Raw genomic sequence first — 27,718 nt, 5'->3', positions numbered from 1 at the left:
TTTATAAGATTCTTGTTTTGTTTGGTTTTATTTAGTTGTTAATTTTTACGGCATATAAATCATTTTCGGGTTATTTAAAGCAAAATATAATCATTTTTATATCTTCAAATATTTATTTATGGTATTTGTTTTGCATGTTTTGTAGAGGGGATTGTTCTTTTTGTTTTGGGCTTTGCAGAACATGATTGAGTTGTGCAAAAAAAAAAGAAAAAAAGCAATGATTCATTTTATGCCAGGAAGGTATCTTCCTAATCTGGTAGCACCTGTTCTTATTTTGAAGTCTTACTATAAAGTCTATATACGCAAGTCAGACAAGTTGAAACCAGTAAAAAAAGACATTAATATAAAAAGAAAGTAAAGTTAATGTAGGAAGCACTGTAAGAAACATAGAAGTTTGGACTTATGACCAAAGATTTAGTTTTACTTTTATTTAGTCATTAGGGGATGCATTATGCACGTTATTCGTCTATTTGTTTCCATATTGATGATTAGATGTTATTATTATATATAGATATGTTCTGGGCCGAGAGAATTATTTATATGTCGAATCATGTATACAATTCATTGGACTGTCAGATGAATCTTTTTGAAATTACATTTTGGAATTTTAAAATATATGGCATTTTAAAATAAGCCATGCTATGTTTATTTAAATGTAACCATCAAGAAAAAAGATTATAGCACTTGCAGAACGACCAAAAAATTGAAAGATATTCTTGAATTATGTTTGTTATGAGGAAATGAAACAAAAACACAAAACACTATACACCATAATGGCACGGGGAAAAGGCTCAGATTGTTGATTGAAATTTGTGTATTCTTTTTAAAATATAAAAAATTGACATTCTATTGGCTGACTCATCATTATATTACTATCGAATTAAAAAGTGTAAGCTTTGATTTCTCATAGAATTAACATATTTTGTTATTTCCTTCCTTTTTATTGATTGACAATCTAGATATCGACATGGTTTATAAATCTTCATTGAACCTTCGTGAACAAATTAGAAAAGCTATAGACACAAAGAACGCAGAGGATCTGAACAAGTGCATCTACGAATGTGAAGTTTCTGAGTATCCCGAAATAGGGAATGATGTACGCGAGGCACGAGAAGTTATTAAAGAATTGGGCGAAACCGACAAAGGTCAGCTTTATTTATACGCACAAGTTTAGTCATTGTATCGTCATATTTTCTATTTACCTCCATTAATAGAAACAACTATATATCTCCATGCATTGAAATATTAATTGAAATTTCAAAAATATTCACATATTAATTACAAAGCAATAAGTGAGCTTCTAAATGAATCACTTTTAGAAAAAATTCGTTTTGTTGTTTTTTAAAAGTCATTTGGTTACATATTTGATTACCATTCAGAATTGTTATAGCATATTTGATAGCATATAGAATTGTTATAAGTTGCAGGTTTGGAATGAAAGTCTACCAGTCTTAGTATTATTTGGATTATTCAGACTACTGTTCTCATCTCGTATATTAGTTGGTCGATGTAACTTCCAATCATTTTTATATTCCTTTTGTCTAATCTTTATGTCGAAGTCAGAAATCCATACTAAATTACAGAATGAAAACTTTATTTAATCCACACGGATATTATGTTCATGTTTCCTCAGCCAAGTTCGGCAAATTATTTTAGTAAAACATTTTTACTTTATTTTTAGTTAATATCACCCGTAATGGGGATTGAACCTTCAACCTACTAATAAATGTCACTTAGAACTGTTTTTCATTACGACTTTTATCCGTTGCGCCACGTGTTCATGTGCACATATTTATATCTTTATGGCTGAAGGAATAAGAACAGTGTGTCCCCGTGTTCAGTGGGAAATTCTGTACAGAGTTCAACATAAAGATTGTTAAGTTCAACAAGACACACCTTAAAAAGGTCAAAATATACATAAGACTAATCACATTGAATATGAGAACAGCAGTTCAAATAATATAAATAATAAAATTACTTATCTAGAAAAAAAATTCCGAAACTTAATGTCTTACATAATACCACAACAGATGTTGTAAGCTCAAGTTCGCGAGTTTAATATGGAAGTAGATAAGTTTCATATAAATAGGTTTTGATTCTCCGGGAGAAATTGTTCTTATCTTGAGAGATATCATAATACATTATATTTTCATATATTTTTGGATAAATTATCCCATTACACAGAATTTCTGTAAACAGTAAACGCAGATTAAATGTAGTGATACATATCTGCGCATATTTATATATTTACCTAATGCGCCATGATGAGTAATAAAAATCATAAAGAGGAAGTTAAAAATGCTAATCTAATATCTAAAATCACTTAATGAAAAATAATAGTAAAAAATCTGAAGACAATATGGATAGAACAATCTAAATAAACAAAGTAAATCCAACAAGTAACACATGTGGAGTGTGAACTAACATCAGCAATATACTTCCTTGGCCTTTTGGTTAGGAGCAAAGTGTAAAATTTGTTCTGATGCTATACTTTATCTATTCACTGAATGTGAAGTCTATCCAGATTAACGCAGTTTTTATTTTTTGTTCCAATCCAGAATGTCCCTCTTTTGGGAAGCTGGAGTTTCCACATTAAGAACCGGTTTTGTAGTTAACTTTGCTCTCGTGTAGAGGAAACTAGATAGGAATATAAAAATATGTTGTATCTTGTATTTGTCATTATTTTTAGTATTGAACTGATTTTTTCTTTCTCATCTAATAAATTTAGCATAACGTATGAAATATGAGGAAAAATACATCTTTTGAAATAAGGAAATCAGCCGACACATTTTGGCATTTTTATAGTCGATATAAAGTTTGGAACGAAGAAGAGGCCAAACTAAAAGAAGCAAAGTAAAGTCTTTCAATGAATTATATTAAAATAATTTCTTTAAAACAAAAGAATTATGTTGTGGCAAAGATATTTTTATAAATATTTTAATTATTTAGAATAAATTAATTTTATATGATCCACAAAATATTTGCCTTTCATTCTTCGTTTCAAGTTTTATACTAATGAGCTCTTCTTTCTTAGAAATATGCCAGTGTGAAAATATAAAATAGAAAAAAATTACCCCTTTAAAATATCCTAATATTAAGTGTTATTCTTTTTATTTTATCTTAAGTTGTATAAAACATTATTTAGAACAAAAGAAGTAAGGCAAATGAAAGATGCTGTGAAATAAATATGTTTATAAATATTTTAATTGTTTAGAATAAAGCAGTTTTTTGTAACTCACTAAAACAACATCTTTTCGTTTTATTCTTTCCCAGATTTATAGTAACTAACGTTCATCTTAGAAATATGTCAGTTTTATATAACTCAAGAAAAAAATAAAAATAATAACACTTAATATTACGAAAGTTTAAAGGTGTATTTTTTCTATTTGATATCAATTTTAATGCAAATATGTCAAGCTTGTCATAATCTTTAAAAATATATAGTTTTTGAGCTACTTCATATCGTTTTTTAGATTAAATTTTCACGCCAGGAAACATCACAAACGATTCTGACAAGAAATTTAATATATAAATATTTTAAATTTAGAAACTAGTCTATATTGCATAGCAATGAATACTTGTATGTATAGCAATATTGAAAGTTATATTTTATTTTGTCCGTTGAATTACGACGTCTGCAGGTTGTAAGTCAGCTGATATTCTGCGCGATCACCTAACAGAAGCGGTTAATAGAGAAGACCCGAGAATTCTGCGGCAAATCATAAATTCCTGCATTTCCGCTGGCCTTAAGGATCTCGACTCAGATATACAACAGGCCAGAACAACCCTTAATAAGCTGGAAGGAAGACAAGGAGGTTGGCAATAACGTTTTATCTAAAAATTATGTTGCTTGCAAAAACTGCTTTTACTGTAAAAAGACACCATTTATTAACGTCTCTTACTTTGAAACAAACGAATCAATAAAACCTCATAAACAGTTTTAATATTTGTTTAGAACCAAGCAATATATTTATAAACACGAATAAACAACTGGTTTTTATTGATATATCTTGTGCATTTTGTAGACTATTAAAGAATTTATATATTTTTATAAAACATATATACGCCCAAATAAACACATACGCGTATATATATATATATATATATATATATATATATATATATATATATATATATATATATATTGTTTAATGCTTGATATATACAAATGTTTTTGGATGTATATATACATACATGTTTTCGGTAGAGCCTATTAACCTAAGCTTCTTCATGCCAACTTGTTAGAATGTAAAAGTTATTGGGTTGAGTAAGCATATAATAATAAAGCTACAGATGAACAATGTATCGCATATGTAGCAAAAACCGCTTGCATAAATAAAAATGAAGGTTGCTCAGCAAAATACTTCAAATACTTTTGCAAAAAAAAAAAAAAAATAAGTGGTAGAAAAGAATTATAGAACCCACCTTAATAACTGAATTCGATTGTTTTGTCAATTAAAACAACGATGCAACATGCATCTGTTTCAACAAAGTTTTCAGGGAATACACTTGCAATACTTTCAAGAATGCATCTGTTTCAACAAAGTTTTCAGCTTACAACGTTTGTAAGACCGTTTTATTTGAATGATCAAATTATCAACTAAAAATGAATATATTAAATATTATAGAAAATGAAAAAGCCTTGTAAAACCTGTATAAATTTTATTTTACTTATTGTCAATGGTTTTTAATAATTACACTTATAATTTTTTTTAATGTTTGACAATCGTTATGTAAATACTTTTAATTTGAAAGTAATAGTCAGCAATATATTGACACTATTAAGTTCATAATTCAAATTTTGAAACGTCTACTTTATCTCATCTGCTTTAATTTCGCCGCTTAAGAATAATTTGCAAAAAGTAACTTTCCTCTATTTTGAATTAAATTCGTAACAATTGTCTTGTTCAGATGTTCAATCTCCAGAGTCTCTTTACGAAGCTCTTCAATCAGCCATCAAAGAGAAGAGTCGAGTCAATCTTGAACGTGTCATTACGGAATGTGAATCAGCTGGATATCCAGAACTATATTTCCAAATTTCTGAAGCCCGGGACACGTTGGAATCTTTAGGTGGAGGAAAGGGAGGTCAGTTTGTTTTCTGAAAATTGCCCCCAGTATTGCAGCTCATTTGATAGATTTGCTTTTACTAGTCTTTCATGTTAAAGAAAACATACTTGACTTCTCCCTTTTTCAATTCTTTACAATTTATAGCTTCTATTTTGCAGGATTTCTATCGCTTGAAGGCGTTTTCCGATCTATAAAAATAACACATTTAAACATTGTTTGATCGGAGTATTGAACAGTGCTAAACGTTTTCGCAACTATCAGAGTTACACTTTAAGCTAGTATTGTTTTATCGGCTTCTAACTCTGTCGCTTTATTACCCATGTCTTTTGGGATCAGTTTCTGCAAATAATTCATCTTTTGATTCTCTCGCCTAATGCAGACTCTTTTATCGAGCTTGAATAAGAATTTATCCAACTCTGTATTGGAAAAATGTAGCAAAGTTATAAATATTTATTTATTACTTAGTATTCGATGCAGAAAATTAGATATATGGCTTGTTTCGCTTATTATTTAAATGTCGAAGTTGTTTTAAGAGATCACAAAAGCTAAAGCTCCGAATTGTCAATGTAAAGCAAGCAACCCACATATGTACTAGCTATATTGATAACTACATTTATACCGAGCTGGTATTTATCGACTTTATTAACTTGCAATGAGTTTAAACTTCTACACACGCACAAACACACACACACACACACACACACACACACACACACACACACACACACACACACACACACACATATATATGTATGTATATATATATATATATATATATATATATATATATATATATATATATATATATATACACATGCCGTCATATCTTTGTTGTTATTTTTAGCGATAATTTTATTACTGGTAAATTAGCTCTCATGAGACTTGGGGAGTTGCATCTCATAATGAGCCTATTAACAGTGAAACACATGTCCGTGGATACGTATTTTATCTATCTATCTATCTATCTATCTATCTATCTATCTTTGTTTATATATAAGTATATATCTTGAAATACATTTGATGATACATCCAACGTATATAAATATTACGTGCAAAAAATAATTGAAATTCTTAAGACGTCAATAACCTACTTTTCGGTAGCATAACTACACCTCGTTTAAAATAAATAATTCCTCTCAAGTCTAGATTTTATCAGAATTATGGGTGCATCGTTATAAGTAATTTTTATATAAGCAATCTTTGTATCTCGCGGTAATTCTTCTAATCTTTTAAGCAAAATAATATATCCATTGTTAATATGATGCGCTTCTTCCTGCTGACCTATACGGGCTTATACGTATATGCGTGATAAGACGATGGCTGAATTTTAATTTTATTCTTCTGTATGGCTTTTGTGAACGCAAAATACACTTTATTCAAGTTCCTACTGATTACGTTGTGAGCAAAGAAACTGTTTACGCTTAAACAGCTATGATTTTATTGTAATTTTATTTTGTGTATAATTTGCCTTACATCTACGCATAGGATGCATAGGATTAATAAATCTAATGTTGTATTTGTTATTTGAATACGATATGATTCCGTTTACATATGGGTTCCTGTTAGGTCACTGGAGTCAAGTACTAAATGTGCGACCATTTAAGAATATCAAGTGTTGTATGTGAGAAGGTTCTCTACTTATCCTGATATTGTTGCCGTTCTCCTTTGACATCTCCTTATCACTAGACTATAGCAATGCTTGTTCAAGAGAGATGTGGTTGAAGATTGTGCAACCGTTCATTAATAAAACAAGTCCTGCACAAACATCGTTACAGGTTGTATCCACTGTTTCTCGAGACTGAGAGGAAACCGCCTGATTTTAACAAATATAGATTCTAAAATATTTTTTCCTTTAGTCTCCCCCCTCTCTTTCTTTCCCTCCCTCTCCGTCTATATATACATATATATATATATATATATATATATATATATATATATATATATATATATATATATATTGAGGAATTCCTTAGCATATGTCTATATTAATAAATATCTACGGCTAGCGTAATAAGAATGCATATAACCCATCAAATAGATTTAAGATTTACTCATCAAATTAGAAGTTATAATATATGATGTTCTAAATATTTTTGAAAGGTTCTTAAACGTTTCTTTTGATATCGTTAATCCATTAAAAAAAAGCATTTTCTGTTGCAATTTTTATTATTATTTTGAAAAGTACTGCACACATTTTAAAATAATAACTTTGAAGTAATAGCTCTATAATAATAGAATTACCCGATGTTGTACCAATAAAATCTTAAAAGCTGAACAAGATATTAGACTTGTCAATTCTCTTTTAGCTTTATAGGGCTGTTATCTATACCACATTTTTTTTCTGTTACTTAGAATTTTATTTGGTTGATAGGTTGTAAGAATGTCGAAAAACAGCGTGAAAAACTGATGGCCAATGTAAGACAAAACGATCGTCATGCCCTAGAACAAAGCGTTGATGAATGTTTGTCACTTGGTCATTCTGAACTGTGGTCAGATATCGAATTTATTCGAGACAATATGGACTCCCTATTAAACAGACCTGACAGAGGTTAGTTTGTTTTTAAACCATTTCTCTCGATTTATTTCGGCTTCCAATGCTATTCATTATATTTCTAGCTTTTAGTAAGGTTTGTGTATTGCAGCATTTATGTATGAAAATTGTATTAAGTTTTACGTATAGTAAGTATGTAATTGCTTTACAACAATGTAAAACCATGCACTTTGTTTTACAATGTTACAGCGGGTTAAAATACGATGTATAACTGGTGAGGAATATTTCTTTGAATGAATTGAGTGTACTAGCAATTCATCTTGATCTATACTATTTTTATGCTATGATATAGTCGACACACACACACACACACACACACACACACACACACACACACACACACACACACACATATATATATATATATATATATATATATATATATATAAAATAAGAATTGCACTTAAGTTTACCAAAATGATCAAAGATGGCAAAACTAAAGTAAAATATAAATATTAAAGAATTCATATTTATAAAGATATCTCAACCAGATGTAAATGCTCGATAAAACCAAATAGGAGATAGAGCTTATAATAAGAACAAGTAGTTAAAAAAACATGTTAAAAAACACTTGTGAAAAAGAGTTAAAACATATTTAATTTTTAAAACGAAACACTAAATAAATGGATAGTCCTTCGAAACTCCGCGGATTAAGGACTATCATTTATTTAGTGTTTTCTTTTAAAAATTAAATGTTTTTAACTCTTTTTCAAAGTGTTTTAACATGTTTTATTAACTACTTGTTCTTATATATATATATATATATATATATATATATATATATATATATATATATATATATATATATATATATAAAGGATTAAATAAATATGATGGTATAAGATAAAATGGAAAAGAGGCGATCTAAAACTTAAAAATACATCTAAACTTCTCGCCTAATTTTACGAGGGATTTATCAAGAGTAACAAACCGAAAAGCCGACAGATATATTTTTACCACTATTTTGGTATAGTTTTGATAAAACCATCTTAACTATTGAGAGAAACGTTAATATATATTGTTAAGTTTTATCTCTTAACATACCTTATAAAATCTGAATTAAGCACCAGTGTAAACGCATTTTTACATAAAATAGGTATATTTCATACGAAAGTCCCAGTGTTTTAATATTTTAATTTAGAAAATAGGGCAACATGAAACTTATCATAAATTTAAATAAGCTTATAATAGATTTTATTTATTGCGTTTTACTGTTAAGTGTGTTTCCTCTCACACATGCAGTTTTCTGACCGAGATAAATTTATAAATTCTTTGGCAGAGTTTGCTTTTCAAATAAATGCCAGCAAATACGTTATCTCTATCAGAAGATTGCATAAGGAGTAACACATAAGTCTCTGCTAATAATAAACTTATCTATGAAACATATACTATATTTTTTATAAATTTTCGCACATATTTCTCCATAAGACAAAAAATAAACACGTAATTATACAAGCATACATATGTACATACTCAAGAGGACTTATACATCTACAGTATAATGTATATATATATATATATATATATAAATATATATATACACATATATATATATAATTATATATATGTATATGAGTATGTATTTCTATATATGACATTGTATAATTCATAGCTAAAAACTTAGTTATTATGATCATTTTAATATGAATATATTTACCGTGTGATATTTATTATGCAATGAAAATGGTATACTATTAAAATTCCAGATTGGATATTTGAAAATAGTTTAATTAATTGCTTTCTGTAGATGCTTTATTTAATGATATGTCCACGTATATAATTTACCATACTTAAGTCATTTATATATTTTAATTGTATTATTAATCCTGTCTGTTTGAAATATTATCATTGTAAGCAATGTTTTTATCCGGCTTATTTTTGCTTGTAAAATTGTTAAGCTGTTTTGATTTTGTTTAAATGTAGAATTATCTATTGCCGAAAATACTATTTTTAATACAATTACCATCTTATTTAGCGTTGTTTCTCATTGATTTTGTTTTGATTTGAAAGGTGTTGTCTATTATGGTTATTCATCGTCTGGAATGGTTCCTCGTTCTTATGGACAGAGTGTTTATACTGAAGTTATGTCTGACGTTTACCAATCCGGAAGTACGACAGGCTTGATTGTCGAGCAGTTTAGTGAAGGTCTGCAAATTCTGTTCCCCCATTCATCTCCGTATTTTTCATTCTCTATCTCGTTCGAAATTATCCAGTTGACGATTTTTATTTTACCCAACTACCTGTTTAACACTGTACTCTATCCTGATTGTTACTGTTTAGGGTTTTCACTTATTAGGTGGCTATACCGGTATGATAAGAGAGTTTTGCCTGCACCCTTCATGAAAATAGATAGTATTGACTAAAGATAACTGAAAGATGAACATCTTTCTTCTAAATTTACATACAATCGTTACCAAATCTATGAAACGCTTTGCGTTTTACACAGTTTAAAACACTATTTTCTTTATTTTAATTCTTCTATAAAAACACTAATAATATATATTCACGGATGGACTATATTTTTATTCGAATATTTTTTATTATTCATTTATGAATATTATTTTTCAGATGAATGACTTTAAAATACGGAATGTTCTCGATTTCCGAAGTATTTGTTTTTTTCTAATCTTCTATTTTAATTCCAGGGCTTACTTGTGTATAAATCGACCGAAGCATTCCCCATTTAACACATTAATTAAAGAATAACACATAATATAAGCACTTATAACACTATGTTGATGAACTAAAATCAAAAGCATGTTATTTTTCTTTAGATTATCTATGATGGTCCAAAAAGCATGAGAAAAACCTAATCCGTTGAGCCTAATCTAATCATATATCTACGATAAGAACTTTTCATTTCCGTGTATACCAAATTTAATATTCGGTTTCCATGACATTTATTTTGACCATAGATCGTATGATGGCTACAAAATCGCCTGATGTTTTAAGGCAACAGCTCAGAATTGCTGTGCAAGGAAAGGATCGTCCAACTATGGAAAGAATAATCCTCGAGTGTGAAAAAGCCGAGTATCCCGAACTTGGTTTCGACCTTTTAGATGCAAGAGAAACGCTTAACAAACTGGGTGGAGGTTATGGAGGTCAGCATACATTAATATTTGCGAAAATCGCCTGTTCTCTCTCTTTCTCTTTGGAACACAGACATACACACATGCCCTTTTTATTAAATAATTTCTTTCTGTCAATCTTGTCAAAGAAAAATTCTGCTCTAACGAAATACGATATTAAAAAGACATTTATGTTTTTGTTTAGATAACTTAAAATAAACATTGTATTGAAACGGCTGTAAATAAGTGTAATACCTTCGTGTATACTCTTTATAATATTAAAGTGATTTAAATGATCAAGTATATGATTTCATATGTCCATTCAATCGTTCTCATATCCATATAATTTGACATTAATTCGTTGCTGCAATCGCCAGCAACGTTCTTTGCTTTTAATAATTTTTGTAAAAGTAAACGAATCATAATGAATCACTTCAACATGTAAAATTCAATGCGCTCACTATCCAAGTAAATTATTAAATCTAAACTGTATCAATCACACAATACAAACCTTGATCCATATTATTTTTCTTAAACAATGAATGTTATGTTTGCCATTTTCCGTATTATATCTTATATCGAATAAATCGGTTGTGATTCTCAGGAAGCAGAACCCCTGAGATGTTACGTCAACAACTATTGGAAGCCATAGAAGAAAAAGATCAGCGAAAACTGGACAAAGTAATTAAGATGTGTGTGTCAGCTGGTTTCCCTGGCATGGAAGACGATATCCAAAAGGCCAGAGAGACTCACTATGTCCTGAAAGGCGGCAAAGAAGGTTAGCATTCGTCAATTCGGAAAATAAGATTTCACAACTAAGTGGCGAATAAAAAGTGCATATTATCCTCGTTTATATGAAGTTGAGCATATATATATATATATATATATATATATATATATATATATATATATATATATATATATATATATATATACATACATGTTCTGTGTATATGTGTTTACTTATTTGTATATACAGGTTTAAATCCAAGATTAATTAACCGATCGTTTTGAATTTGTTAACACCACCCCTCTGCATAAAGAATGAAAGTGTAGGTAATATTTAGCTTAATTAAGCTTATGCAAAGGAGTAAAAAGAGGGTGGAAGACCTTCGTGAAAAATCAAATGCCTTCGATTGTGTGAAATTTTACCAATATGTATTAGACTTAAAGTATTTAATATTCACCCAACTTCAATTTGTTTAAAGTATTTTTAAAAGTTCATGAGCATAATATAAGCATACTTCCCTATTTAAAGATTGAAACAAAAATTAGATTAGCATCGAATTTTATCCACATGCATTAAACTAATCAAGCTAGATTTCCTAAATTTAAAATTCTTCTTAAGACCCCGTAAGCTAAAAATAAAATTTGATAAAAATAGGATTAAGAAGTATTAACATAAAGTTCACCATCATCATATGCTGATTGTAATAATCGAAAAGGACATAAAAGTGGTAGAAAACTGTTATACTGGCCCATTTGGCATACTGGTAAGAGTGTCCGCTGATTTGCTAGAAGACTGGGATTCAAATTTCGGTCAAGTCATATCAATCATACACTCTTGCTAATATTCATCTTTATAAGAGGTGACTCACAGGGAAATGGAGTAATCCTGAGAAATAATTGGCGTCCTCCTCTTCACTTAGGTGTTGTAACTATTAAAAAGAGAACCTTTAGATTGCCTTCGATTAAAGTTAGCCACTTATCTTATTTTAAAAATGTTCCTCTTGAGGAATCAGTTTTTCCCGTACTGGGACAGGTATTTATCTAGTACCTTATAAACAGAATAAATAACATGGCATTTTATAATGGAATATTTTAGAAAGATCATTTTTGTTGTAATAACACAGAGTGGCATAACTCTTTAAATTAACATTTCGTTTGCTATATGCTATTTGTCGCAACCGGCAGGTTGAGAAGTTAAAAACTGTTATATAAACAGCATAAGCTGGAAATGAAGATTAGATTTCCTTTTAGATTGAGCCACCCATCCTTTACCCATTAAAAGTAGTTTTATCCTGACAGTGATTACTTGTGCAACTACCATCATATAATGTTTCAAATAACTACATTTTCTATATATACATCCATATTTCCTGCTTCTTCAGAACTATAAGTATCAGCTGTAATAGTCTGAAATTAACTGAATTCGTATGCATAATATATATATATATATATATATATATGTATGTATGTATGTATGTATGTAAATACGTATTTTACTTCCCAAAGTGTGCTTTTGGGACCTGGGTAGTGAAATATTTTTTTATTCGTCCACATTCCTAACATTTCAGGTAGTTTAAGTGCTGCGTAGGCAGGAGAAAATTCTGAAAAGACAATACTTAACTTCACTGAAAGTAAATATGGACTTTTTATGTGATTCATACCTTATGCAATTAAAAATAGGCCAACTGTTTATTTCTACATAGAAAATTAACTTATTTCTAAATATCATTTTTACTAGGTGTACATGTAAAACTTTGAAGTAAATGATCGCCATAATTAGTATTTACATAAATTACTCAATAAAAAACCGGTTGCTTCATGGCGTAAGTTATGGTTTAATTAAATGAAGACCCATCGATATTATAGAAGAACACCCGTCCTAGGACAGGTAAAATTATTTTCCCTTTCGATCTAAATCTATTATATTATTTTTATTCTGGAAAATATTTAAAACTTAAGGCTTAAACTTAATGGATCTTAAAATATCAGGGAAGCTTGCTTAATTATAGTCGAATCACTATAGTTCAAATTTAATGCAAAATTGTAATATTTGGATTTTAAAATGGGATGTTGTACCCATATAAATTCTTTAAATCTTTTAAATTCTTTAAAATACTCCTTTAAATTGAAATTTAGGAATTTGCATTGTAATGTACGGCATAATCATGTTAACCCACCGGTTCTCAATAGATCACCGAAGTTAAGTAACGTAAAGCTTGGTCAGTATCAGGTGGCTGACTATTTGGGAATACCATCCGCTGTATGTAGGAGGACACTAATCCCCCGCTCCAAAAACCTAGCCGGGATATACATGCGAATGGGGAATGCTTGTGTTTCCTTGTGTTCTTCCTTCGGAGGAACTCATTCAACCTACCTAAGTTTTAATATCGTTGGCATGCAGGAATTTGCATAAAACTAAATTAAGCAAAATAGAGTCCACATTATCTCCGATTCCTTATACCTATGTTCCAAATGTAATAATGATCGGTGAAATAGTTTTAAAGTAAACCTGTATATACAAATATACAATTATATATATATATATATATATATATATATATATATATATATAGACATACCTAACTTCTATAAATAGAGATATACTGTTGCATTTAATCAACACTAAATGATTGAGGAACTAGTTACTTAATGCATAATGACATTCTAACAATGGAAAATTATTGCTACTACTATTGCAATATTGATGGAATGAAATGAGCACTCGTAATAATAACATTATAAACAAAGCTTTAAATGGGAAAATATTGACAGTTACATTATATAATTTTTTCAAATAAAAATGAAATCTTCTCATAAACAAACATGATTATATATTAATAAAACAGATCTCAAAGCAAGAAAATGCATGATAAAACACAGAAGGTGTTCAATACTGTAATTATAAAGTAAACTCACATCAATTTTAATTTAATTTAGTCTTATCTCAACTAATAATAATGTTATAAAATCAACAGTACTATTGTTCATCATTGAATCAAGACAAAATATCAAAATTCTAATTAGTCTAATACGTGGATAAATTTTATTCAAATCATACGATAATATTCTTGTCCTTCAGGCTTAAAATCACCAAAAGAGATCCTTGATCGTCTGAAAAAAGCAAGCGAGAGTAAAAACCGGCCTGAATTGGAGAAGGCCATCATTGAATGTGAGGAAGCCTGTTATCCAGAATTGTCTCGCGATCTTCTTGAAGCCAGAGACATTCTGGAGAGCATGGGTTTCGGTCGTGGAGGTTAGTATATAAATCATGCGTATAATTACTATTTCAAATAAATATATACACGGATAAGCATTTACAATTATTACTTGTTCTTTCCTTACGTGGAAACAATTCATAATTAAGATTAGATATCAGCAATATTTTGAAAGAATGATAATTCATTAATATCTTCTATTAATCGAATATAAATTTTAGGCTGTGGAAAAATTCGTTATTCCGGTTTCATTTAAATATACATTACTTCATAAAAAAGGAAAGAAAAGAAAGTAAGAATTGCGATAATGGTTTTGGAAGTTTAAATTCACATTACTATAATGCCGTTTCTTGTAATATTCTTTCATATTTTCGTAAATGAACGATAAATTCAGACTTTTATATACGATTATAAAATATACTTAGTTTTATTATATATGTTAATTTTTACTATACTGTACTCGTCATGAAAATTACATCTATATTCCAAAATTAAATTCTCTATTCAAAGTAAAATACGATATCTATTGTTTTTCTTTACTTTAAAGCAGATTTAAAGTAATATAGCATTAATAATTTAGTGATAACAAGTCCATGTTTTACGCAATACGCTGATTAAAAAAATGATAATATTCGATAATATCTAACATAATGTCTTAAAATTGCAGGAAAATTGCAAGGGAGATAAGCATGAAATCATAATTCTAATAAAGGACGATAACCTGAACTTTTTATTAAAAACAACATATTTTAATAAAAGTATTTAATATAATAGTAAATTTTATTTTCATAGTTTTTATTACATTTTCGTACAAATAATTTTATTTTCTACGCTCTTTAATATTTTCATAAGTGGATGATAAATGCAAGTATTCATATATAGTATAGTATAATAATTTTATCGAAATATTTTTGTTTTATTTTACATCAATTTAAAGTTCATGATCGAAAAATATGTTTATATATTAAATCTTTGTTTTTGAAAGAAATGCAATGTAATTATAGAAGAATCCCCAATTTTCAGAAAACAAAATGTATACTACTTTAATACGAAGAACTAAAAATAATCGGATAAAGATATTAAATATATTTTATAAAGAACATAAATTATTAGTACAGAAAATCGTGATTATGAAAAACATATTTAATATTAGATTGTGGAAATGTCGCCTAAGTTTGTTACTTTATTTGAAACTAAAAATGAAAAGTTGTAAAAAGATTAATTGATTATGTTCTCATGCTATTACATATGAATATAAATTCATTCAACATATATTGAATACCATTCAAAGTATAACTTCCAGTATGCAGTAGTTGTTTCTATAATTCACCTGTAACATTTTATAACTAAAAAGTATAGCGTTGCGATTATTCATAGTCTAAGTAATAATTTTGATTGGGAAAGCTATATTTTATTTACATAGATTTCATTTAATTTTCGTACATTGATGAATATTTTTCGGTTGCCAGGCAATAGACACCCCGACAAAATGCGCGACGAAATTGAACTGGCAAAAAGACAAAACGATCGAGAAAATCTTGAGCGATTGATTGACGAGTGTGTAGCTTCTGGTCACATGGAATTAATTCCTGATATCCAGAATGCCCGTCACACACTGGACCTTTGGGATGGAGGCCGAGGAGGTCAGTCTACCAGAACAGAATCAGCGCAAAGCGCAAGTTTCTGTGCATTTCATCTGCTTACACGCTTTATAAAATTTACTGCAATGCTTGAATTATTTTAAGGCTTAATCTAGATATAACGTATATGGAGTGGCGCAGAGCAGTTTGTTAGATTTCAAAGTTTAATAAAATCAAATATATAATAAAAACAACTAGTATGTATAAGTATGTTTGGTATAGATGGCTATGAAAATAGTACCACTAAAGTGACGATCGCTAAATTTTTCTACCATATTTCCTGTCCTTGTAGCTGATTATTTAAAGAGGAAAATATTTATCTAAATTTAGAACCTTACAAATAAAATATGTACCCATCTGATACTGGCTAATAACGATGAAGAGAAAACTACATTCAATAGGAACATAGTGTATTTACATCGGACTTACCGTTCTTACAAAAGAAAATTCCCAAGAAACGCATGATGTTCTACACACGGATAGGATATTAAATATAAAAGTGTATCATAAGATGAGAACCAACCTGCAGACTTATGCCACCCATAAGTCTCGTCTCGAGCTTATAAAAGATCTTTGAATTAATATTTAATTAATTTAGTGATAACCCAAGAGATCGAAAATACTAAATTTCCTTCTGACTAATGGTGTGAATTTTGGCAATTCTGTTCTACTGCGGATACTGTCATCTCTGAACATATATACTATACACTAAGTATAGCAGATAAAATTAGAACGGTAGCTTTCCATATATCCAAGGTCTTTGACAGGATCTGCCATGAAGATCTGAGAAAATTTAATTTCTGAAATACTACTAGACGGATATTTAATATATTTATTCTAATACGACCTTTCTTGGTTAAAAGAAAGGTGCATGTTGTTCTTAATGAGCACACATCCAAACAACGTAACATGCAAAGTTTTATCTCCACGTATTTGCTTTTTATCAATCTTTGAACTCGAGTAAACTTCTCTGCTACACTCTGAATATAAAAGAATCGTCATATGTAAACGAAGGTTTATTACTATATCACAAAATCAGATAGAGTCTGTATCTGCATGGGTTTTAGCCAACACATCATCGTAGGTATTAAAACCTTCTAGTAGCACATGAAAATATTACATAAATAACCCTAAAACTTTTTGGGGTCCCGTGTAATGGTGCTACGGATTCGAAAACATATTTGTCTTCAAATTTCTCCAAAAGAGCTGTTAGATGTGCTGTTGTTGTTTTTTATATACGCATATAATATTACAATGCATGAGATAATAATGATTAAAGTTATTACTATCTAGTTTATTGAAGAAATAGGTGCATTTAAACTATCGTTGGTGCAAATTATGCTTATAATTACTAGATTTAACAAATCCCTTCCTTATGTTGGTATTATGTGATCAAAAATCAATCCGTAAAACGAACAAACGTATGCGAAAACTAAGGTTACATGCAATACTTCTACGAAATCTTGGTGTAACCCATGCGAATGTTAGATACAGCTACCTGAATCACCCTAAGAAACATGAAAACATGTACGGGCGTATATATATATATATATATATATATATATATATATATATATATAATTTTGTGATAAAAATCTAATAAAATTTCCACTTTCTGCACACAAAATTATCAGAATTCCTCTCAAGATTAACTTCATCAACGCACCATCTACAGATTTAAGAGATGACAACTTGATGAAAATACTTTACGATGCATTCAACGTATATATATATATATATATATATATATATATATATATATATGTATATATATATATATACATACATATATATACATATATATATATAAACTAACAATAACAAGCTTAAGCTTTTTAATACTACCTAAATGCACGCAAATTTACTGAAACACACCTACTAGTAACTTCAAAATTTAAATTATTTTATTTTTACTCTTTCTCCCAAAGTAATGTCACCTGGATTTATCTCCACTGAATATCCAGGTTCCCCCGGATCTCCTCAAAGGAGAACGGTTAAGATGGTAACGACACACCGAGTACACACAGGATTCCCAGAAACAATGTCCGGATTTTATCATAGGTTGATGGGAGGCACAAAAGGTTAGCAACAAATTTTATTCGTCGAGCATCTTTTTGTTAAAATCTCCTTTATGAAAATTACAACAATTCCTGTGTTTCAATTGAATTTAGATATAAAGAAATGAGAAATTAATACATTTATGTTTATTTAAAATTTTTTATTTAGGTACGAAGCAAACAGATTGAGTATTAGTTTTTCTTTATCAACTAGGAAATGTCAACTATTACTCTAGATACTGTTTTAAATAATGGTAAATCCATTAACTTGCTTATTATGTTAATTGTTATAAATTATTATAAATGTTATAATAATAAATCTTGAAATTAATTTATCTATGGGCTCTATTTAATGTTAGCACTGAACTTATATTTTAAATTGAAATTCAACCAATTCGTGATTCAATCTAACCTATATCAACTTAATGTGATAATTTGCTATACATATATCTCATATAAAATTCATATAATATATATATATATATATATATATATATATATATATATATGCATTCCTATGTAAATAAATTATTATTCTTTCTGTTCAGAGTTATTTGGGGGAGGTAAATCTCCTAATGTTCTTCGAGAAGAACTGATATTAGCCACCGAGCAAAAAGACCAACCCGCTTTGGAAAACCTTCTTGTAGAGGCCGAACATTTAGAATACCCGGAATTGGCTTATGAAGTGCGTGAGGCTCGACTTACTCATAAGAAGTTGGGCGGTGTTTATGGAGGTCAGAATTCTCCTCAATACATATTTTTCTTTTATTAAAAAGTTAATACTTTTCCAAATGTTCTATTTTTAATATACAATTCAAGAAATTGTAAATATATTTAAATTAAATTGTGAGGCATATACTAATATAAACATTCGAATAAATATTTCGTCTTAAAAGGTAATTTATTATATATTGCATCAAATATTAATATCTGTAAATATACTATATATGATTAATCAATTTTTTTCGTATAATTAATTACTTTACCGTAACGTATATTAATATATGGTTGTATTTAACATCAGATATATAAGTGTGTAGCATATAGTTGTAAATTAATTATATCAATTATGCCTCACAGAATGGATACAAATCAAAATATCGTTTAATGCTAATGAAATTCATATATAAATGCATAACTTAATTTTTATAAATTTACATTTTTCTTACCTATCGATATTTTCCCATGATTGTAATGTGAATGCTCCTCAACAGGCAAAACAAACCCAGAACATTTGCGTAACAAACTGAACGAAGCCATCAAAGAGAAAAATCCCAGCCATTTGGCGAAGGTAATCAAGAAATGTTTAGCTTCAGGATTCCCCGAATTAGATCCCGACATCAGACGTGCACGTGCATCACTAGATCATCTAAGGGGAAACGAGAGAGGTCAGATTTTAAAACAATTTCTTACTTTAATTAAATATAGATTTAAAAAAAGATGTAACTTTGTCAATTCACATAAAAATACAACTGTGTTAAACTAATAAGATCTGAACTGATTACTTTAATAAAAATGAGTCAAATACGCAAATATCTTAAGGTTCAAAAGCCGAAAATATACTTGTAAATTTCTACTTATTTTGCGTTTATTCTCCATATTAAGTGTAAATTTATGATATAAATCATGAAAATATATTAATTTACACATTTTATATCGACATGACATTCTGAACGTGGGGTGAATAAAGATTTTAGATATTTACATGTCCGTTCTGTTGTTTACCAGGATCCAAATCCCCCAAAGATATTCGTGAAAATTTGCGCCGCGCTATTAAACAAAAAAGCCGACCTCACTTGGAAAATGTCATCCTTGAATGTGAGGAAACCGGGTACCCAGAACTTTCTCGTGATCTGCTAGAGGCTAGGGATACTTTGGAGAAGTTGGGCTTCGGTCGAGGAGGTTAGTTTATTTTTTCAGCTGGTCCAATTTGGTTTTTGATTTCATAACACTTTGCTGTGGTTGATTTTTAAATTCGCTTTTAATAAATAGACTTTCTTTATGGAAATGTATTTTTATGTTTTTATCGTCTGAAACTCGCAATTTTGAAATTGTCATAAAATATTTTTTGTCGTTTCCTTCTAATATTTTGATAATTTTATTTTCTAACCATTTAAAACTTGATTTATAGCTAACATACTTTTCATTGGATTTTATCGAGTGTTGGCAGTATAAAAATATGGAATTGTATTTGTGTTGAGATATGTTCACCTGTATATTTATATATATATATATAAATATTTATTTATAAATATATATGTGCATATTACACTATTAATCAATTCTACTTTTTAGCGCCTGTTTTGTTATAGAAACTTTGTCGTCTCAAATCATTTATCATTTGCCTTCGTTTGGTGTACAGGATCTCAAACTCCTGAATCCTTGCGATTGTCGCTTGATTCAGCAAAACGCGAGAACGACGCTGAAGCACTTGAAATTGCCATTGATGAATGCGTGTCATCTGGACATCCTGAACTTTTCCCGGACATTCAACAAGCCAGAAATATCTTAGTATTTATGGAAACAGGCCGTGAAGGTGGGTTTCCTACAATCTTCGGCTTCTCGTTTCGTACATATGTCTCATTATTGAGTTAACTGGGAATTAATCTCGCTATTTTAGAAAAAAATCAAAATAAAACCTGTTCAAATACAACGGAATTTCATTTTTATTAGAAATTAGAAAACGTAATTAACGATGCTACTAATTGTAGAAAAATTATAAATTTAAATATAATTTTGAAATTTTCGATTTGACACCGTCTATAAATTTCTATCGGCCTGATGTAGTTGTCCATCATCGTAAACAACATCTGCCACTTTTCATCATTCTGAAAACCGTCTATATGCTTCCGTCATATCTTTTTAAATCAAGTTAATAAACGTATTGCTGTTCTCTTTTTAAGATCATGATATCATTTGTTAATACCATTTATATTATTTTACATATTTTTTTTTATATATAATAAAAATGTGCCCGGTTCGCTTTAATCATAACATATGCGAATATACTTTTCTGAATGTAGAACAAAGAAAGATTGATCTTCATAATAACTCACAATAATAACAATAAAAAAACAAAACAATAAACACTTTTTACATGGTCGAAAATAAAATAAAATTATAAACACGTGTCAATTACTTTACTGACTTTCAGTTAAAGAAAAGGCATTTCATTTTATTATGTATAATTAATTTGGTGATTTCTTTTTTTAAAATCAAATTAATTTAAATACGTCTCCTATTTCTTATCAATTAGTTATATGTTTTCATCGATTAGGGCTGTAGTTTTTCATTGATTAATTTGGTTTTAATGATTTTAAGTAGGGGTTATTAAATAAAGTAGGAAGCGAAAACAAAAAGACGAATTCGGCTCATTCCACATAACTAATACTTTACAAACAATTTTATTTTACGTACCAACATATGCATTCTATTTCTAATGCTAATCCCCCCCAGAATTTGAGCTTTGAAATATTTACCTTTGGTTTATTTGAACAGCGTTTTATTTGATTTTAAAATACATGATATTATTTTAGTTTGCTTTAATTATTTAATTTATTTATTTACCTATATATTCATATAAATACATCATTAATGTTAGCATAAGATAACTAATGATAGCATTAATTAATTTTAATAACTAAATAATAAACTGTAAATAAATACCTTTCTTTATAATCAATAGGTTTTAATCGTTTTTGAATCAATTTAATGGTTTGTAAATATGATTCATTGAATAACATATGCATTATTATTAATGAGTAATATTATATTGATATTTTTCAATATATCATGACTCCATATCTCAGTTAACTCTTTACGTTATGGTTAATTCCCAATCATTTATCATGTCCTGCTTTGGCCCATCAGGATTCGCTTCCCCCGGTGCAAGTCATCCCTTGTTCACAACATCAGGAGGTAAAATCACATACGGAGATCAACACTTTCCTCCTGGAATGATGTCGGTGGATATGGGACAAGTTGGTTACCCATTCTCTGAAGGTAGAGGTTAGCATTGCCAACATATTTATGCATACACGCTCACAACACACGTATTTCCTCCATATATAAAAATATAAACGCAAGCATACATATGTAAACACATTCACTTATACATACTAATACATTACTATGTATCATATACACTTTCTCAGCATTAATTAGAGTAATTACTTGAAAATAACGATCTTTTATAACCATTTATAAATATAATATAAAACATGTATATTATACCATCTCTCGATGTAGAAAGTATATTTTCACATAACCTCTCCAAAACATACTATCAGATTTTAAATAGTTTTTTTCCTATTTAAGTATAAAAACATGTTATGGTCGTCATGCATTTTATTTTTAAAACATCTCTTATTGAAAACAGATTTTTAACATCATAAGTGTCTAATTAATTTCGAAGCTGACACGATCGACATTTATGTGTGAACTTATTTCCAGTGAGAAAGATTCTACTACAATTATAATAGTTATAATTGTATGTAACGCATGAACAGATTTACACGCACACACAATTATAATTAAACGAGCTATACATAACTATGTGGCCATACGTAACTATGTAACCATATATAACTATGTGGAATCCATTTATATATAATATACTTCTCTAATTATGAATGCACATTTCTAGTCTAAATAACTACATATGAGGTATGAAAGCTTTATTTGAGGAGATATTGGCCAAGTTAGTTGTGAAGATTACAAATGTTCACAGCCGAAGCCTATTATTCTCAAAATTACAAAAGATTCTTTTATTTAAGATAATTATGCAATTTGGTATTCATGATGAATATACTTGTTGTAACTTTTAAATTAAACGCATGTCAATTAGTAATTATTTTTCATGTGACATCTTGTATATATCTACTAAATGTCACATCGTAATACATAACGCATAAAATGAATCATAATGATTCATCAATTTAATATACTTTCTGCCACAAGTTGTGTAATCGATTTAACATACAAGTCCCATGCGAACTATATAATAATAGATCAATTGTTATTTAGAGAGATACTTAGTAGCAATATTGTTATGATAATATTAATTCATTTTTGGTTAACATTAAATAAGAGATACGTTTTAAATTTGTTGTAATATACAAAATGTTCTGGCTTTTCTGGCTGGTAATAAGATATGAGATAATTAACAAATAAATGTATTAACAAAAGTACGCTACAGAAGTACACGTCATGATTCGTGGGCCATAACTGCTACGAATTGTAGCACACGATGTTTAGATATTACTATATATATTATCTCAGGGTAATTTTATTCATCCGTGAAAGGAGTAGATCAGCATAACACAAAAAGGAAGAATAATAAATGAATGATATAAGTTTATTATATAAAAAAGATAACGAAAAGAAGGACGCATTGTCTGGGATGATTCTGTTATGATCACAGAATAGATACTACATTACTGCCCCCCCCCATAAAAAGAAGTACTATCTGACGAATGGCATGATAACAAACTAACATATAACGTACCACCTTAAAGGTGGACACAATGCCTGGGTGGAGGGTCTGATGAAAACAGTACATGCATTATTCTCCTCCGCTAAACAGGAGGACAAAATATCTGGAAAGAGGGTATTATGAGAACAGATCAGATACTACACTAAATATTTAAGCATTAAATTATATTATATTTTTAACTTCAGCCATAAATATACCAACTCTATTATTCATAGAAGTATAGTACAATCTAAGCTAATGGCAGACTTATTCCAAATATTTTTTAGTAAATTATAATGAAATATGATGATTGATTTAATATCATTTTCTGTCAATAATATTATAATGAAACTCAGTACTAACATGGTGACTTGACATTGTCCAGGATTGAATGATGATCAACGAATGTTTCACATTCCCATATTTTTATTGTCATCAAATTAATGAAATATGCCATTTTTCAATCAAATCGATTGATTTCCTGCTCTAATTGCGTGCAATTTCATAAAAATCGACCCAACCGTTTTGGAGTCCATAGGGAACGAACCCACAGACATATAGATACACAGACACACTAACAAAGTTCCTTTTATGTAATAGTAGAGCAATAGATATAGATATAACATTATTTCTTGGAAGTATAATAATAATTTTATACTATAATAATTGGGTACCTCGTATGATGACCTTCATTACTTGCATTTATACAGTTTAGTATGATTCACACTGGATTTGATTGTTATACACTGATTGATAAGTTTCTTCATTTGTCGCCACACATGCATGACGACCATTTCATGAAACACTTCTTACTATGACTACTGATTCTTACTATGATCGATAATAAAACATAATAACGACAACAATGATAAAATAATCAAAATTAACTCAAGCACTAAAAACATAATATTTAACTACATCTTTGAAATAAATGTAAATCCAATACATGTAAGACATCACTGTCTTTTGCAACAAAGTATTTAAACCTTTTTTCCCCAACTCTTCAACCATTACACAGCAACATGTTCAGTATTGCAACTTTTGTTATGTAGATACAGTGGTAATCATGAAAGGTCCGGAGGAAATTCAGGAACAGCTTCGAGCCGCCACACAACTAAAAGACAAGCCAGCCTTGGAGAAACTGATTGTTGAGTGTGAAAACTATGAATATCCAGAAGTGACCTACGAACTACGCAACGCACGTGAAACACTCAATGAATTAGGCGGAGGTTATGGAGGTTAGGAAATATAAATAAATTTAGAAATCTAGAAAAACAAGTATAAAATTCATTATCTGAATAAATCATTTAGATATAGCATAATAATATAATTGTAATTAATAATATGAATTTATTAAGAAAACCATTTTGAAATGATAATTCAATTATTTTTAATTTTAAATTATCTAAATTTAAATAATTTAAATAATAAATATATTTTGTAAATTATGTTTTGTTATTTTTGAGATAAGAATTGATAATTTGCTTTAACCGAGCTACTATCTTCATTTTGGTTGTTGCAGTTATAATGTGTCGGCCGAACTTCTTTAGCTGTATTTTTAAGAACTTGAAAAATTATAGTAGAATGTTTGAATCGGACTCATAAACTTGGACAGAATTTTGAACTATATCCTTTATTTAATTTACGAGAGGTAGATTGTCTATGACTGATGAAATGAAAATCTATACCCGTGAATTAAATACATAGTTCAGTTTGAAATGTTATTTAGGTTCTCGAATTTGAAATAAAGACTCCTAAATTTCACTAGTAAATACTCACGCAAAAAAATACACTCGAAGAAATCTGTTGTACAAATTGACTGACATGTAAATACAGCAATCAAAATAAGAGCAGTAGTTCGTAGTAATGCAAATTATCAATACTTATTTATAAAATCCCGAAATATATCCTTTATGTTTAATCTAAAAAACCGTTCGTGAAAGTTAATCAAAATCTGTGTGATTCCGCTTGGAAAATTATTGGTTTATTAATTATTAATTAAACTTGGAGATAAATTTAACGTATCAATTACATCAATTATTAAAAGAATTAAGATAGATCTTTAAAGATTCAATTAAACGTATGAATTGACCATGAAAATGAAAACACTTATTCAAAGCTAATATATTAAAGTAGATCAATAACAATTGTTTTTGTTATCTTAACTCCGTTCAATGATCAATCCGGAGTGAAATTAATGCAATTTAAAAGCAGATTTTGATTACACAGCCGAACACTTTTTCTGTATCAATACCTATATAATGACATCTATATCTTCCCAACATTGATATTCTTGAATAATTCTAAACAATAATAAACATATATCATCCGAAGAAACACAATAAAATAGTTATATACAGCCATGTTGTGTACTCCTGTTAACCAAATATACCATGAAATCGATTTTTGATTATCAGGATCAATAACCCCCGAAAAGGTGCGTGTTCAACTGAAGACAGCTGTCAAGGAAAAGGATAAGAAAGCTTTGGATTTGGCTGTTAAGGAAAGCATAGTTACTGGTATGCCCGGAATCGAAGTCGACATCCAAGAAGCCAGAGACGCCCTATGTCAATTAGAAGGCCGACCAGGAGGTTAGATTAAAGATTTTTGCATAAAGGTTCCACCCTATATGAGACATTGTAAAAAGTAGATCTGATAAATCATCCTTACATTTACTTATCATAAACGTTTTAAATGAAAAATGTTAATTCTCATCACATTGTTTCTTAGTAAAACGTAATATAAATTAACTTATTATTACCATTCTCTTACTTGAGATATAAAATCATTTACTTATAATAATCAATTAATAAATAAACCTTTGCATGCTTTGTAATTGATATTTAACTTTAATAGTACAGTAATATTTGCAATGGTTAATACTTTGCTCAATATCTAAACCATAAAACGTTATCATTACTAAATGAGTGGATTCAAGTTTTTATCACCAGTATTTGTACAACAAAAATCTCATCCATATTTGCCTTAATCAGGAATGAAAGCACCAGGCACCCTCCGAGGAGAACTGAAAGCGGCAATCGAGAGCAAGAGTCAGCCTGAATTGGAGAAGGCCATCATTGAATGCGAGGAAGTCTGCTATCCAGAGCTTTCTCTTGATCTCCGTCAGGCCAGAGACACACTAGACGGAATGGGTTTTGGTCGTGGAGGTTAGTCTATCGGATGTTCCCTATTAATCCTTTTAACTTTGCTGTTTCTCTCTTTCGCGCGCGCCACAGTCGTTAACTACAAAACTCTCGCTTAAGCATGGATTCAATACCAGTTATTGAGCGCCAAACCTCGGAATATTATAGTATCTCCTTTTTCTATTAAACTTTCAATGCTTGTTTGAAAATGATTGTTTTAAACAAATCTTTGTTTTTACGGATTTTATTTATTACGGCGTATTATTCCATTAATGCGTTGTATATATTTAAATACATTCATTAAAATATATTATGATATATTTTAAATAAATAAATCTTTGCTTCATTTTCTATTTTATTTTAATTTTGTAATTCCGATTTGGTTCTCGCATTTTTTTTCTGGTTTTATACACATATAGCAATTGTGTTGTCAACGTATGCTTTTACGTCTCAATCATCAGCTTCATATTTGCTTTATACGATGACAATGGTTATTCTAAGATTTATCAATACGACCACTGAGCTTTACAATACGATCCTTTAAATGACAGACTGACATAACGTCATATTCTGATGCGTAGACGCATCTACAACTAATAATTAAAACTTAGTCTTAACAGATTGACAGATCGACGAAGATGCTTAAAGAGATTTTTGGACGCATCGATGATATGTTTCAATGCAAAACGCGACAATTCTGATTCTTATTTTATTTTTATTATTTACTTTATTATTTATTATTTCTAATTAATAATTAAAATATTAAACAATAAAA

The 27,718-nt window shown here is 29.1% G+C and overlaps 2 protein-coding genes across 3 annotated transcripts in view; both read left to right on the top strand.

Moving 5' to 3' along the window:
- Positions 1-27,718, top strand: part of LOC145259887 (uncharacterized) — a 575,878-nt gene that overhangs the window by 370,027 nt on the left and 178,133 nt on the right. Inside the window, exons 49-61 of one of the 2 annotated variants that reach the window (XM_080117779.1) lie at positions 10,534-10,719; positions 11,291-11,464; positions 14,495-14,668; positions 16,100-16,273; positions 18,199-18,351; positions 18,876-19,061; positions 19,542-19,715; positions 20,056-20,229; positions 20,690-20,863; positions 22,198-22,335; positions 24,853-25,038; positions 26,218-26,391; positions 26,794-26,967. In XM_080117779.1, coding sequence (XP_079973905.1) covers positions 10,534-10,719; positions 11,291-11,464; positions 14,495-14,668; positions 16,100-16,273; positions 18,199-18,351; positions 18,876-19,061; positions 19,542-19,715; positions 20,056-20,229; positions 20,690-20,863; positions 22,198-22,335; positions 24,853-25,038; positions 26,218-26,391; positions 26,794-26,967 — 2,241 coding nt within the window. The remainder of the gene's footprint in view (positions 1-10,533; positions 10,720-11,290; positions 11,465-14,494; positions 14,669-16,099; positions 16,274-18,198; positions 18,352-18,875; positions 19,062-19,541; positions 19,716-20,055; positions 20,230-20,689; positions 20,864-22,197; positions 22,336-24,852; positions 25,039-26,217; positions 26,392-26,793; positions 26,968-27,718) is intronic. The other variant, XM_080117787.1, reaches the window with a different exon arrangement.
- Positions 847-3,971, top strand: LOC145259986 (uncharacterized). The gene is made up of 2 exons (XM_080117987.1): positions 847-1,145; positions 3,642-3,971. The coding sequence occupies exons 1-2, from the start codon at positions 968-970 to the stop codon at positions 3,824-3,826; spliced, it is 363 nt and encodes a 120-aa protein (XP_079974113.1). The 5' UTR covers positions 847-967; the 3' UTR covers positions 3,827-3,971.

The sequence above is a fragment of the Euprymna scolopes genome, chromosome 3 (assembly GCF_053919585.1).
Source record: "Euprymna scolopes isolate OS-2025 chromosome 3, ASM5391958v1, whole genome shotgun sequence".
Taxonomy (NCBI): Eukaryota; Metazoa; Mollusca; class Cephalopoda; order Sepiida; family Sepiolidae; genus Euprymna; species Euprymna scolopes.
This window is presented reverse-complemented; position numbering and strand designations above follow the sequence as displayed.